Genomic DNA, 14,351 nt, shown 5'->3' on the forward strand with positions numbered 1-14,351 from the left:
TAATGTTGCAGCTACAAAATTATGGTCAGCCTTTCCCTTACTTCCATTTTCCATCATTTAATCATGCTCTTTCCTGTCTCTTTCCATTCAAGATGACTTTACTCAAAAACCGATAAACACTTTATCCTGATAAGAAAGAATGTTCCTGTTACTTGATACACCTGAGGCTGCATTCTCTTACAGGTTGTCTTTCCTCAGGCTTTATGGCCTTGCATCCATTTAGGAAACGTCTCTGCCAAAGGTAAAGAGTTACGCTTACACAGTGATGGAGACTATTCACTGTTAGCAGATTGTTCTTAGTTGCTAGTTTTTATACATTTGGAATAAAAAATTCACTTCAGGGACACCGGGGTGGCTCAGTCAGTTAAGTGGCTGCCTTCAGCTCAGGTCATGATCCCAGCATCCTGGGACTGAGTCCCATATCTCCTTGCTGGTGGAGAACCTGCTTCTCCCTCTGTCTCTGCCTGCCACTCTGTCTGCCTGTACTCGCGCGCTCTCTCTCTCTCTGACAAATTAAGTAAAATCTTAAAAAAAAAAAAAGCCTGCCTTTAAAAAAAAAATGTTTACTTCATACACGTAAGGTACTTAGAATGGCACCTGACATGAATGATAGTTATTATCAATGCTATTACAATACTGGGATATAAATAATCTTAGTAGCATTTGAATTAAAACATATTAATTTCCTTTATTCTCATCCTTTTCTAATGTCAGGGCAGATAGGCTCCAACTTGAATATTTTAAGTGAGACACATTGTTCATCTTCAGAATTTATGTAAAAGAAGACCGTTTGCTACATGGTGCAAAAAAACAAATACAAGCATGTGATTTTTCTTTGTTCTTGCAAACAGTTCCTTGATTCTGTTTATCCTGGAGGTAGTTGTGATGGTGCCACCTCTTGCAAGCTTTACGACTTTGAATAGGTTCTTTAATTTCTCAGAGCTTCTGTTTTTTCATGTGTGAGATTGGGAGTAATACCAACCAACTATGTCCCAGTATCAGAAGTGCCTAGCTCTGTGCCTGCCATGTTATAAATTAATGCCAAATATTCCTTAAACAAACACGATGTATTTGGTTAGGAATACAAGGCTTAATAACATAGTCTGTGCCCTTAGAGCGTAGTGGTGGGTATAGAGTAAAGGAACAAATAATGTGGCAGGCAAATGCTGTGTTAGACATAATGCCAAGATGCTGAAGCATCAGAGGACGGCGCCTAACACCATGGAAGGCTGACCTGTGCTGAGTCTAGCAGATGTAGGAATCCACAGGCAAAGGAGAACAAAGAATCATGGCAGAAACAAGATCACATCTTCTGTGATCCTGATAAAATACTCCCTTCATTTGACTTTATTTCTTTTGAGTATTTTCTCCTGTGTAACTACCCATCCTTAAATAACAGTGGCTATATACACCAGTATTAACTTGCCTTGTCAATGGATTAATACTGAATTTAGCACTTCTATATCAGTTGGGACTATATGCTACAGAAATTTCAATTTCACCTAAAGAAGAGAAATGAAATTAGTAGACCGTTGTGAAAAGAGAATACATGATAATTGAATTATTCACTAGCAGCTGCGCTAGTAAGGATTTTTATGTGAAACACCTGGGTTTGAATCCTGATGCTGCTGCTTTGCAACCCTATGAGCGGGGCAAATTACAACTTCTTTTAACCTTGGTTTTCTCATCCGCAAAATGCCAATACTCACTCTTAGGGACACTGAAGATTTGAAAAAATTCGGTATGGTTCCTGACTAGTGATTTGTGCCCAATAAAAGATAACTATTATTACAAATGCTTTCCGTGTAAAAGCCTTGGGGCTAGAGTGAAAGATAAAACTAATTATAATTAATCCTCTACTCGCTAATAAGCAAACTGTTTGAAGGCTTGAAAAGGTTAACCTTGGACTTTTGTATTTTACTTAGAGTAGTTCGAGTAAAGGAAAAAAGTAAAAATGTGCCGATTTTATATATATGTGATATTATATATCGAGATATTGTATATCGAGACAATATGTATCGAGACAAGTTCAGAGTAATTAACTGTTTTCCAAACACCATTTTGCCCCTGCTTGCAAATATAGGAAAAGCAGGGATTATTGGATAGCGTGGTGGCAGAACCAAACACATGAACGGTGCACGTTGAAGGTTTTGTATACGGGTTATAGGTTTACTTGAGCTAGGCTGCTTTACTGAATTTTAAACATCTTCATCTTCTGGGGTGGGTGCCAAGAGGAAGCTGCCGAGTTCTCGGGAAAAAGGTGATCACGGATCAGCTCTGTGAAGCTATCAAAGGAGGGTCCAGGATTCACCTATTCTTTACGTGTAAAAAGAATAAAAGAATACCCGTACACCATCATTGCAGTTTTAAAAAGCAGGATTCGATCTCCTCTTTCCACTAGCCAACATGACGGTTTTTCAAACCGAAGGACATCGCTTTGCCACTCGGCCCCCAGCCGGTCCCTCCGAGACCCTTGCCAGAGAATGAATCAGCTCTCCTGGGCCGCCCGGGCAACCCCAGAACTAAAATCGCTCTCGCAGTACCCTCGGCGGCGGTCGGGCCACGTGACGAGGGCGCGCCACTTTACCCCTCCCCGGGGCGCGGAGGGTCACGTGGGCGCACGGCTCCGCCCCGTCGCCCAGTCCGCGGCGTGGAGGGGCTGGCGTTCGCCCCGGAAGTGGCTGTCTTCAGCTGACAGCTGCTTGTAAGGTGGCGGCGGCCGGCTCGGAGCAAGATGGCGCTGCGGCCGGGAGCGGGAGCTGGCGGCGGTGGGGCCGCGGGAGCCGGGGCTGGGGCCGCCGGGGGAGGCAGGTGAGTGTCAAGAGCCGGGCCGGGGCCCCAGGGCAGGCCCCGTGGGGCCGAGGGTTGTGTGGCGGTTATGGCGGTTTTCGCCCGCTTCGACCCCTTTTCGTTTGGTACTGGGTTACAGGAGAAGGGGGTCCTCCGGGGACCTAGGCCGAGGGGGTGGGGGAAACCCGGCGCCCGACTCCTGTCTCCCAGGCTCAGGGGCACTGGTACGGGGGCCGAGCAGCAAGCGAGAGCGTCCCAGTGCGGGGAGGAGAGGGTCCGCTTGGCTGGGCTGGCACCTGGCCGGGGCTGGGGAAAGCGACCTCTCGCTTCTAACCCGAGCGACCAGACTTCCCTTTCCCAGGGCTTTCCGGGCTTGACCAGGGTTAGGGTAGTGAAGGCTCTGAAAAATCTGGCCACAAAACTGAACAGCCGTTTGCAAGGTGTGTGTGTTTGTTGTGTGTGCACTATTTGTCTTCCCCCGTTTAGAATGTCCTGTCCTTTTTATCACCTCAGCAACACAAAAGAAACAGCAGGAAAAGCTAGAGACCTTTGAATTAATAAAGTTCTTGTAGACGTAACTCTTAAGACTTGTCACCTTATTAAAACCAAACAACAATTACGCAGTTATTAGAACAAAGCTTCCAGACTTTTACTTAGTCCTTAAATGATTCTGTCCTCTGTCATATAAAAATTGCCGTTGTTCTCATATCCAGAATGATAAAGAAGAACGTCTGCAACTTGGCAAGTTCATCGTTTAAGGAAATCCTTTAGTCGGGGAAGTTTTCACCCCACTCCTGTAATGACCTAGTCTGAGTTTGTTTTGTTAACCAACACATAGTACATACACATTTGAAGATAAAATTAGCTTTTCATCTTAAGCATCCTAAATTATTTTTGGAAAGCAAAGTGATGGTGTTTCCATAGGCAGTGTTTTAATTTTGGAGTCAGGAACACTAAGAAGTGTAAAGTCTTTAAAGTTACCACCTCCTGCAAGTGCTTATATATATGCTAGGAAAAAAGGCTGTTGAATGAACCACCTGTGTGCAGCCCCATTTCCTATTTCCTTGACACATCTTTTACTTTAGATTTAAAACTTTTGTTTTCTAATCTACACTGTCTCATTAGAGTCTTTCATGAATACTTGATATAAGTCAATTTCTGGCTGCAGAAGACAAATATGTAATCTCTTTTCTCTATGTGATGACAGTTTCTAAAATGTTCTTGAGGGGCATTAATTTGATCAAGTATATGATTAATTATGGCACTAAGTTCTGAAAAAATATAAATTTGATATTTTAGGCCTGTGGATTTTCTTTCGGTGGTTTGGCTTGGTTTCTGTTTTTTGTGCATGGGGAGGACCTCATCTGCAGAAAGTTGAGTGGATCATTCCCCTTAGTTTATAGTGTTTTAATGTCACCAGTCCATGAACATTTATTTTTTTTAAAATAAGTATGGCCTGAATTGTGATAGAAGTTAGAATGATTGATTTTAAAATTTCTTTCATCTATAAAAGTTGGTTGGAGTAACATCGAATTCTCAAACCCTAGAGGATAGGGACACCTGGGTGGTTCAGTAGGTTGGTAGCTGTCTTGGGTTTTAGTCATGATCCTGGGGTCCTGGGATCCAGTCCTGCATTGGGCTACCCTCTCTGCAGGATCCTGCTTCTCTCTCTGCCTGCCGCTCCCCCTGCTTATGTGCTCACTCGCTTGTGCTTTGACAAATAAATAAGTAAAATCTTTTTAAAATAAATAAATAAAACTCTAGAGGATATATGGGAGAGAAAAGTGGTTTAAATGTTCCTTATCTTGTAAAATGTATGGTAAATGTTACATATATTGGAAACTTTCTGAGGCTGAAAAGCTGTATACTCAATACAGAAAGAATATTACAGTTTTTAGAGAGCAGTGGTGAGGGCCAAGGTTATTTTATAAGGAAGTTATTTTATAATTTTATAACCTTTATTTTATAAAGGTTATTATAAAATAACCTTTATTTTACAAGGTTATTTTATTTTAACATTATGATAGCCTGGGTATGTTTTAAGGGAAGAAAGAGAAAGGCAGGCAACCTTTCTCAGTGTTTAATGGAGAAAATCCAGGAACTATAAGGTACCATATTTCTTAGATACTGTTCCTGTTCTAAGAGACTAAACAAAAAGCAATGGCTTTTTCCAGCTTCATTAACATTAGCCTACTTTTGATGGATATCCTGGTTGAGCTACTTTCGAATAAATGATAGAGTTATATAAAGAACAAAATTTACCCAAGAGATGAGAAGTATAATTTTTTTTTTTTTGAGACAAGTACTGCAGAGAAGAAAGAATTGGAAGATCTTGATTAGTCTCTATCCTTCTGGGATATTCTCATTTGTGAGCTTGTCTATGTTTTTCCTTCTCTTTTCTAAGCTCCTGAAGGACTTCCTCATCTTTGCCTCTCCCACTGCTTCTAGTACATTGTAACATAGAAAACATTCTATAAATATTTGTGGCTTTAAGCTACATTGAAAGCAAAGGAGGTATTTCAGCTGGGTCTCATTTGGAGGAAGAGGAAGGGGTCAAGGGACTGTCATAAGAAATGTGAAGGCCTACTGAACATTAGGGAACAGTAGGTAAGGCCAGATGGATCGTGGCCCTAAGTGGGAGATGAGTTTTGTGAGCCTAAACTGAGAAAGTTGTGCTAAAACTGGAGGGAGCCTTGGATATAAAGTAAGGCAATTCAACTTAAGGGGAAATCACTAAATAGTTTTAATGCCAGGAGTGCCTTATCAAATGGTCCTTTAGGGGTGCCTGGGTGGCTCAGTGAGTTAAGCCTCTGCCTTCGGCTCAAGTCATGGTCTCAGGGTCCTGGGATTGAGCCCCTCATCAGGCTCTCTCTCTGCTCAGCAGGGAGCCTGCTTCCCCCTACACCGACCTGCTGCGCCTACTTGTGATCTCTGTCTGTCAAATTAATAAATAAATACATCTTTAAAAAAAAAAAAAAGACAAATGGTCTTTTAGGAAGACACACCTCACCTGTGCTCTATAAGCTGTATTAGAAGTTTGAGAGCCTGGAGGAGGGAGATGCTTTAGGAGATTTTGTTGGAGTCCATCCCTGCGAAGCGAAGTGTTAGCAAAGGTAACTGAAAGGGAAGGATGAACCAGATAGACATGTGACAAGTAGACCTCCCGGTTCTGCTTTCGTGTTCGCATATTGGTAATAAATAGTGGTTTTACCTTTGAAATTAAAGTATTGGTCATCTTGCTGTCCAATGTTTGGGTTTGGGGTTTTTTGTTTTGTTTTGTTTTTTTGCCAAACTTTTGCTGTCTTATCAGTGTCTTAGCTGATTGTCGATGTTAGTTGTCTAAATATTCCGGAGAATCATGAAAGGTGCATAGGTCACTAGTTTGGGTTGCTTACTGGAATAAATCATGTTTGTCAGTAATATTCTTAATATAGGTTTTATTGGCTTTCAAGGTAGCCTTTATACATCCTTTGTCTATTTGGTTATGTTAGTTGGGACCTTGGCAAACCTGCAGTTCTGTGTCATTTGACAGAGGGGGAAATAGGACAGGGTAGTGAAGGGGTTTGCATAGAACTTTACACTTAACTTATGGCTGAATTGGAAAAAAAGAAAATATAACTTGAGTTTCTAGTTTTTATTTAGCCACTAAGCCATACTGGCAATTGTAATCTCTAAGACTATTTGGAGAAGTCTTGACAAGTTGATACATTGCGTGTGACTGGCTTTTTAAAATATTGATACTACTAAATTTCAACTTGCAGTTTAAACATCTTATCTAGGTAACACAGCTTAGCTAATACATCTTGTGTGCAGTTCAGAAAAGCTGTTCATTACTGAAGCCTCTCTTTGGGCATGGGCCTCCTTGTCAGCAGTAGAATTGCTAATAGTTCAAATCCTCTACAGAGCTAGAAATCACACATAACTAGATAGATATCCAACTAGAACTTTGTAAACCACCTTACACAGTTTGTTTGTTTGTTTGTTTGTTTTTAATTAAAAATATTTCAGAGCTAGAAGACCCTAAAGTTTGGTTTGTAGCCTTTTTCCTGAGAAGGGGATATTAGGCAATAAAAAAATGCAAGAGCACATAAGTTTGGCATATAATTCCTGGATTTCACTAGATTCTTTAAAGATTATCTGAAACCCCCTTCAGATATTAACTCCCAAATTGAGTCTTTCCCACTCAGTCTTTTTCTTCCTTGAATTGTCCCATTTTCTTTCCCTCCAGGCTCAGAGAAAGAAGTCCCTCTTCCTTTTCAACGCAGATCCTTTTTGCTTCCCTCCTTTGTTAATCTCATTCCCTCAAAAACTTTGTTTTATCAATTACTAAGTATATCTTCTTTTTTTTTTTTTTAAGATTTTATTTGTTTATTTGACAGACAGAGATCACAAGTAGGCAGAGAGAGGAGGAAGCAGGCTCCCTACCGATCAGAGAGCCCAATGTGGGACTCGATCCCAGAACTCCGGAATCATGACCTGAGCCGAAGGCAGAGGCTGCAGCCCACTGAGCCACCGGGGCGCCCCTAAGTATATCTTTTTTAACCTAAACCTTTCTCCCTGCAGAGTCCAAGAGCTTCTCTTCCTCTTGACATTGTTTACTCAAAGATCAGAATTTCCAGGAAACAGCTTTTTTGTTAATCCTCATTCTAATCACCTTTTCTAAAGCATTAGATACTGGTAACTACTTACTTCTTCCTGAAATGTGGTCCTTTCTTAGTTATCACTCAATTATTACTAACTCCCTTGGTTTTCAGTGGCCGTTCCTTACTCAGTTTGCATCCTAAGAATTCTCCAAGTTGCCTTTTGGTGTCTTCTGCCTTAATATGCAAATTCCCTTAGCTATTTCATCCACAACCAGGGCATAATTTTATTATTATTATTTTTTTTTTACCTTTGTTTAGAAGAATCTAGCTAGGGGCATCTGGGTGGCTCAGTTAGTTAAGTGTCTGCCTTTGGCTTCGGTCATCATCACAGGGTTCCTGGGTTGAGCACCACATCGGGCTCCCTGCTCAGCGGGGAGCCTGCTTCTGTCTCTTCTTCCGCCTGCCATTCCTCCTGCTTGTGCTCTCTCTTACAATAAATAAAATCTTTTAAAAAATAAAATCTTGGCTGGATTGATCTAAACCCTTCTCCTGAGCTTGAGTTACTTTTTTGATCCTGCTGGATTGCTCCTCAAAGAGGCACTCACTCCTGCCTCCTTTCTCGCCAAACCTACTCAACAGTTCCTTCTTTTAGGAAACAATATCACCATCCTTGCCATTGCTCAGGCTCCAAATTCTCAGCATCATCTTTAGCTCTGTCTGCTTCTTCTCTGCTTTTTTCCATCCCGGCAATTGCCAAGTCCTCTTGTTGCTTTCTTTCAAATAGCTTTCATTCGCCACTTCTTTTCTAATCCCACCACTCTGGTTATGGCCGTTTTCCTCTTACTAAGTTTATTGTGGTAGTTTCTTGACTGATTCTTTTTGCTTCAAATCTTCTCTGCTTTACCCTGGTTCCTTAAAAAACCTAAACCACATTTCTGATGATTTCACTTAGAAATGATCCCTACTTGGAAGTTCTGACATCAGGGAAATGCAGATCAAATGATGGTGAGCTAATACTTCATACTCCTTAGCATAACTATTGTTTTTAAAAAACCCCACAAAATAACAAGTGTTGGAGAATATGTGGAGAAATTGGAGCCACATACATTGCCAGTGAGAATGTAAAATGGTGCCAAAGGTGTGGAAAACAGTTTGGCAGTTTCCACACAATTACTGTATGACCCAGCAATTCCACCCCTAGGGGGGCGGGTGTGTGTGTATGTGTGTATGGATGTATGTGTGTATCCCCAAAGGAATTGACAGGGGGGCTCAAACAGATATTTGTAAATCAATGTTCATAGCAGCATTATTCACAATAGCCAAAAGGTAGAAACAATCCAAGTGTCCATCAACAGATGAGTGGATAAACAAAATGTGGTATGTACATACAATGGAGTATTTATTATTCAGCCATAAAAAGGAAAGAAATACTGACACCTGCTACAACTTGGATGAACATGGAAAACATGTTAAGTGAAATAAGCCATATACAGAAAGGACAGGTATGGGACACCTGGGTGGCTCAGTTGGTTGGGCATTTGCCTTCAGCTCAGGTCATGATCCTGGGGTCCTGGGGTCAAGTCCTACATCGGGCTCCTTGCTCAGCCAGAAGCCTGCTTCTCCCTCTACCTGCTCTGCCTGCAGCTCTCTGTGCTTCTGCTCTCTCTCTCTGACAAATAAATAAATAAATCTTTTAAAAAAAAAAAAAAAGGACAGACATATTGGGGCGCCTTGGTGGCTCAGTCATTAAGCGTCTGCCTTTGGCTCAGGTCATGATCCCAGGGTCCTGGGTTGGAGCCTCACATGTGGCTCCCTGCTCAGCCAGGGAACCTGCTTCTTCCTCTCCCACTCCCCGTTTGTGTTCCCTCTCTCGCTGTCTCTCTCTTCCTCTCTATCCAATAAATAAGTAAAATTCTGGGGAAAAAAAAAAGAGAGAAATGGACAAGTATCCTATGATTCTACTTAATCTGAGGTAGCTAGAAATAGGCAAATTCAAGACAAAAAGTAGTGACCACCAAGGGTTGGGGGAAGGAATGATGGGGACTTATTCTTTAATGGGTATAGAGTCTTTATTAGAGATGATAAAAAAGTTTTGGAAATGGATAATGGTGATAGTTGTACAACATCGAGAGTGAACTTAATGCTACAAACTGTACACTTAAAAGTGGTTAAAGTGGTAAAATTTGGGGATGTGTATTTTATCACAGTTAATGATCTCTGCCTTCATATAGTATTCAAAGGAAAATAAAAGGTCCTCCATAGTCTGCTTCTCTAATTCTGTATCTTATAGTCAACCTTAAATCATTTCTCTAGACAGACAGCTCTGGCCTCAGCTTTTTCTCAAACTGTAGTATGACTTTGAAAGCCTCTCTGAGTTTCAGCTTAAAAGATGCCTTCACAAAACTCCCTGAGCTATTACCTTCCTTCTGGAAGGAAAAAGATTAATTTGATGAAAAGAAAAAGATTAATTTGATAGAAAAAGATTAATTTGATAACAAATTAGAGACGAGAGTTTTCACTGTGCATACTTTCATGCCTTTAAATGTTGTACCAATTTGATAACAAATTAATCTTTTTCTATCAAATTAATCTTTTTCTTTTCATCTCTGTTAGTATTTTGGACTTCTCCCAGCACTTAGCATGTTCTCTCTGACATTAGAGTTAGTCACCTACAAGCATGTCTTCAACAAGACCGTAAGCTGATTCAATTCCTCCATGTAGGAGGTACTCAATAAATGTTCGCTGAATTGAATCTAATCTAGCTTTCTCATATTATGGATGCAGAAATTGGAATCTAGAGAAGCCACACAATGATAGGACTGGGACCAGTTTCAAGGTCTTCTATTTTCTAGTTCAAAAATATTCTCCCTGTGCATGCATGTGTCTTACAGATGTTCATTCTGTGTTGATACTCACTATCTATTAAAGAACAAATGGCAGGACTCTGTTTACATTTCTTTTATTTAAAAAATTACGTTTTATTTGAAATCCTTGTACATATTAAAATCCTGATATTTTTCTTCTGTTTTCAGCTTCATGTTTCCAGTTGCAGGTGGAATGAGACCCCCTCAAGGTATGTGAAAGCTGAAGTTTTAAACTTTGCACTGTCATGTTTCTGAACTTGGGAACAAAGTGGATAAAAAAGTCTTGTTGCTGCCAAATAGAGTAAAATTTTCCTACAGTTTTGAAAAATATATATATATATATATTTGCTATTCTTAAAATTTCTCAAAAATTACACCAAAATACAAAAAAAGTTTTTTTCTCAAAAATTGTGTAATTCTAGGGGCCCCTGGGTGGCTCAGTGGGTTAAAGCCTCTGCCTTCGGCTCAGCTCATGATCCCAAGGTCCTGGGATTGAGCCCCAGATGGGGCTCTCTGCTCAGCAGGGAACCTGCTTCCTCCTCTCTCTCTGCCTGCCTCTCTGCCCACTTGTCATCTCTGTCTGTTAAATAAATAAAATCTTTTAAAAAAAAAAATTGTGTAATTCTAGATTGTTAGCTCCATAGGGCAGAAGCTTTGTCTGCCTTATGCTTGTCGGTATCTGCAGCTCCCAACATACTGATAGAAGATTATAGGGTTTCTGTAGGTGTTTGTTGAATGACAATTTAATTATTTTATATTACTGTGTTTTCTGTATATGAATTTGGTCTTATGTTTGTAAGTAATCATATGTTCTGTTGCAGTATAAATTCTTTCTTTTTTTTTTAAGATTTTATTTGTTTATTTGACAGAGAGATCACAAGTAGGCAGAGAGGCAGGCAGAGAGAGAGGAGGAAGCAGTCTCCCTGCTGAGCAGACAGCCCAATGCGGGGCTCCATCCCAGGACCCTCAGACCATGACCTGAGTCAAAGGCAGAGGCTTTAACCCACTGAGCTACCCAGACTCCCCAGTATAAATTATTTCTTAAGTCTCAGTTTTATTCTTTTCAATTTCTTTACTGGGTATATCCCTTCTCTCTGTTTCAGACAAGGGCCTACCAGTATCAATTCTAGCTGTATCTTTAGGGCAACTGTAGTAAAGGGATACAATCTTGATTCATGCAGCTGTGCCACTGGGACACAGCACTGAAGAAAGAATATGTCTGCCTTTCTCTTCTTTCTGCTCACACCCTCTTCATACACCCCAGACACATACCAGTCTGCTTCTAACAACCGTCCCTTCTCACAAAGTCAGTGTTGATTGCTTATGGTAGAATTGCTAGAGAAACAGAGACTCCCAGGTCACCAATAGAATGAAAGATAAAGAGCGGCTCAGTAGCAGGTGGTCAGTGGCTCATACTGACTTTGTCTCCAGTCGGAATCAATGATGGAGGTTGAGTTTCAGGTAAATTTTTCCAAGGGTCAGTTGTATTATTTTCATTGTTGCTGACATTTATGCATTATTTAAGCTATCTGTAATTAGATGTGTCCCAGATTTAGAGCGAGTGGTTTGAGAGCTTTTGTTCTTTAGGAGGGTGTTACAGAGTTATTCATTATTGTGGCTCAAGATTTTGCATTTTTATAAAACTTTCAAGTAAAAATCTTCATATGGAGCAAGAAGAGAGCCCAAAAGCTTGCCTAGTATTTTTTCTTCTGGAATTTGGAATTGCTTTTGATATTTTTTTTTCTTTTTACAAAGTATGTTAGCGTGGACTTTTTGATCATCAGAAGACTTTAAATTATTCATGGATTAACTGAAAGTATATACAAGAAGCTGACAGCAAGAGTAGCCACAAGATCATGAGTAGTAAGTGAACAGGAGACAAGAGAGAGACGAGAGTTTTCACTGTGCATACTTTCATGCCTTTATATGTTGTACCAGATGCCTGAGTTACCCATTGAAAAATTAAATAAAACTAATCCAGATGAACAAAGCTTTAGGTGCAAAGGGGCAAGAGGGAAAACATGTAAGTTCCATGAGGGTAAGGGCCTGGTTTGTCCTAGAATGGTGCCTGATGAGGATTCGGCCCTCAAATCTTTGATTAAATGATTGAATGAATAAGTGAATGCTACTTCTAATGTACTTGTAAATATGGATGTTCATGCTTATGAGATTAAATTGTGTTTAAATAACCTTTAAGGTTCCCAGAACTCACAAGGTAAAGCAGTATACTTTACTGGACTTTTAATTTTTTAAAATCACAATTTGCTTAAAAGCTCCTTGTAGTAGAACCAACATAAATGTAACAAAGTGCAAAATTAGATTGAAATTTGTATTCGGGCCATGTAGGGATTTTGTTTTGTTCACATCTGTATACCAACTCTCTAGAACTGTGCCTAAAATATACTATATCTTAGTATAGCATTCAGTTTAGCATTCAGTATTATTTATTAAATTATATACTTTTCATCCTGATGGTTATTTTGTGGTAAATGTTATTTTAACTATTCATGTAAGGAAAGAGAAGAGGAATATCATTTCTTTAAGAGTGTTAGGTGTTAAACAGCTTTCCAGATAGGAAACTGAGGCACAAAGTTAAGCAAGTCCCAAAGGTACTAAGTGACATTTCTCATTGGCATCCACAATTCGTGCTATTAGTATATATGTTATTGTATAGTTATATGCTACTGCATAAAAAAATACCCCAAAACTTTAAAAATACAAATTTTATTATTTCACATTGTATCCATGAATCAGGTATCTGGGAATGGCTTCACTGGGTGGTTTTGGCTCCAGACCAGAGAGATTGCAGTGACGATGTCAACCACGTCTGCAGGCATCTTAAAGTCTGTTAGGTCTGGGTGATCTCCAAGATGACTCGCTCATGTAGATGACAAGTTCGTGCTGCCTTTTGGCAAGAAGTTTCAGTTCCATGCCACATGGATTCTTTATAGGACTGCTTGAGTATTCTTATGATGTGGCAGTAGCTTTCCCCAGAGCAAGTGATCGAAGAGAGCAAGGAGGAAGCTGCGGTGGCTTTTAAGAACCAGCCTTGGGGAGTGCCTGGGTGGCTCAGAGGGTTAAGCCTCTGCCTTCGGCTCCGGTCATCGTCTCAGGGTCCTGGGATTGAGCCCCTCATCAGGCTCTCTGCTCAGGGGGGAGCCTTCTTCCTCCTCTTTCTCTGCTTGCCTCTCTGCCTACCTGTGATATCTCTCTCTCTCTCTCTCTCTGTGTCAAATAAATAAATAAAATCTTAAAAAAAAAGAAAAAAAGAAAAAAAGAAACCAGCCTTGGAGTTACACATGCTCATTTAACCATATCCTGTTGGTTGTACTGGTCAGCCCTATTCAGTATGGGAGGAATGATAAGGGAATGAGTACCAAAACGCAGAAATTGCTGGGGTCCTTCCTGAAGGCCAAATACCACAATTAGGCCTTCCTGTCCATTTTTTAAGTATGCACAAAAATTCTGTAAAAAGGTTATTATCTTCACTTTACAGATGAAGTTTTACAACTTGCCCAAGATTGCATAGCTAAGTAAGTGATGGAACTGGAATTTGTACTCAAGTCTGTCTCACGCCACAGCCTGTGCTTTTTCCACTAAACTGTGCTGCCTCCCAAGTAACAAGTCCTTCATGTACTTAACGGTTTTAAGAAAATAAACTTTAAGATACATTAACTTTATTGGCACCTGGGTGGCTCAGTTGTTTAAGCATCTGATTCTTGATTACAGCTCAGGTTGTGATCTTGGGCTCATTTTATCAAGCTCCGTGTTGGGCTTTGCACTGTGTGTGGAGCCCACTTGGGATTCTCTCTCTCCCTCTGCCCCTGCCAAGAGCATGTGCATGCACACACTCTTCCTCAAAAAAAAAAAAAAGTTTTTAAGTAAAAAATAAATACATTGGGGCGCCTGGGTGGGTCAATGGGTTAAGGACTCTGCCTTCCGCTCAGGTCATGATCCCAGGGTCCTGGGATGGAGCCCTGCATCAGGCTTTCTGCTCAGCAGGGAGCCTGCTTCCTCCTCTCTTTCTGCCTGCCTCTTCTGCCTACTTGTGATCTCTGTCTGTCAAATAAATAAATACAATCTTAAATAAATAAATAAATAGATAGATGGATAA

General features: G+C 40.4%; 1 protein-coding gene across 14 annotated transcripts in view; it reads left to right on the plus strand.

The window, feature by feature from the left end:
- The first annotated feature begins 2,729 nt into the window (after window positions 1-2,729).
- Window positions 2,730-14,351, plus strand: part of SYNRG (synergin gamma) — an 88,982-nt gene continuing 77,360 nt past the window's right edge. For 13 of the 14 annotated variants that reach the window (XM_044248439.1, XM_044248441.1, XM_044248446.1 and 10 more), the window contains exons 1-2: window positions 2,730-2,811; window positions 10,406-10,446. In XM_044248439.1, the coding sequence (XP_044104374.1) occupies window positions 2,735-2,811; window positions 10,406-10,446 (118 nt within the window). In that variant the 5' untranslated portion in view covers window positions 2,730-2,734. Of the gene's footprint in view, window positions 2,812-10,405; window positions 10,447-13,754; window positions 13,771-14,351 lie in introns of those variants that run through there. The other variant, XM_044248445.1, reaches the window with a different exon arrangement.

This window comes from Neovison vison, chromosome 5 (genome assembly GCF_020171115.1).
Source record: "Neovison vison isolate M4711 chromosome 5, ASM_NN_V1, whole genome shotgun sequence".
Lineage (NCBI taxonomy): Eukaryota > Metazoa > Chordata > Mammalia > Carnivora > Mustelidae > Neogale > Neogale vison.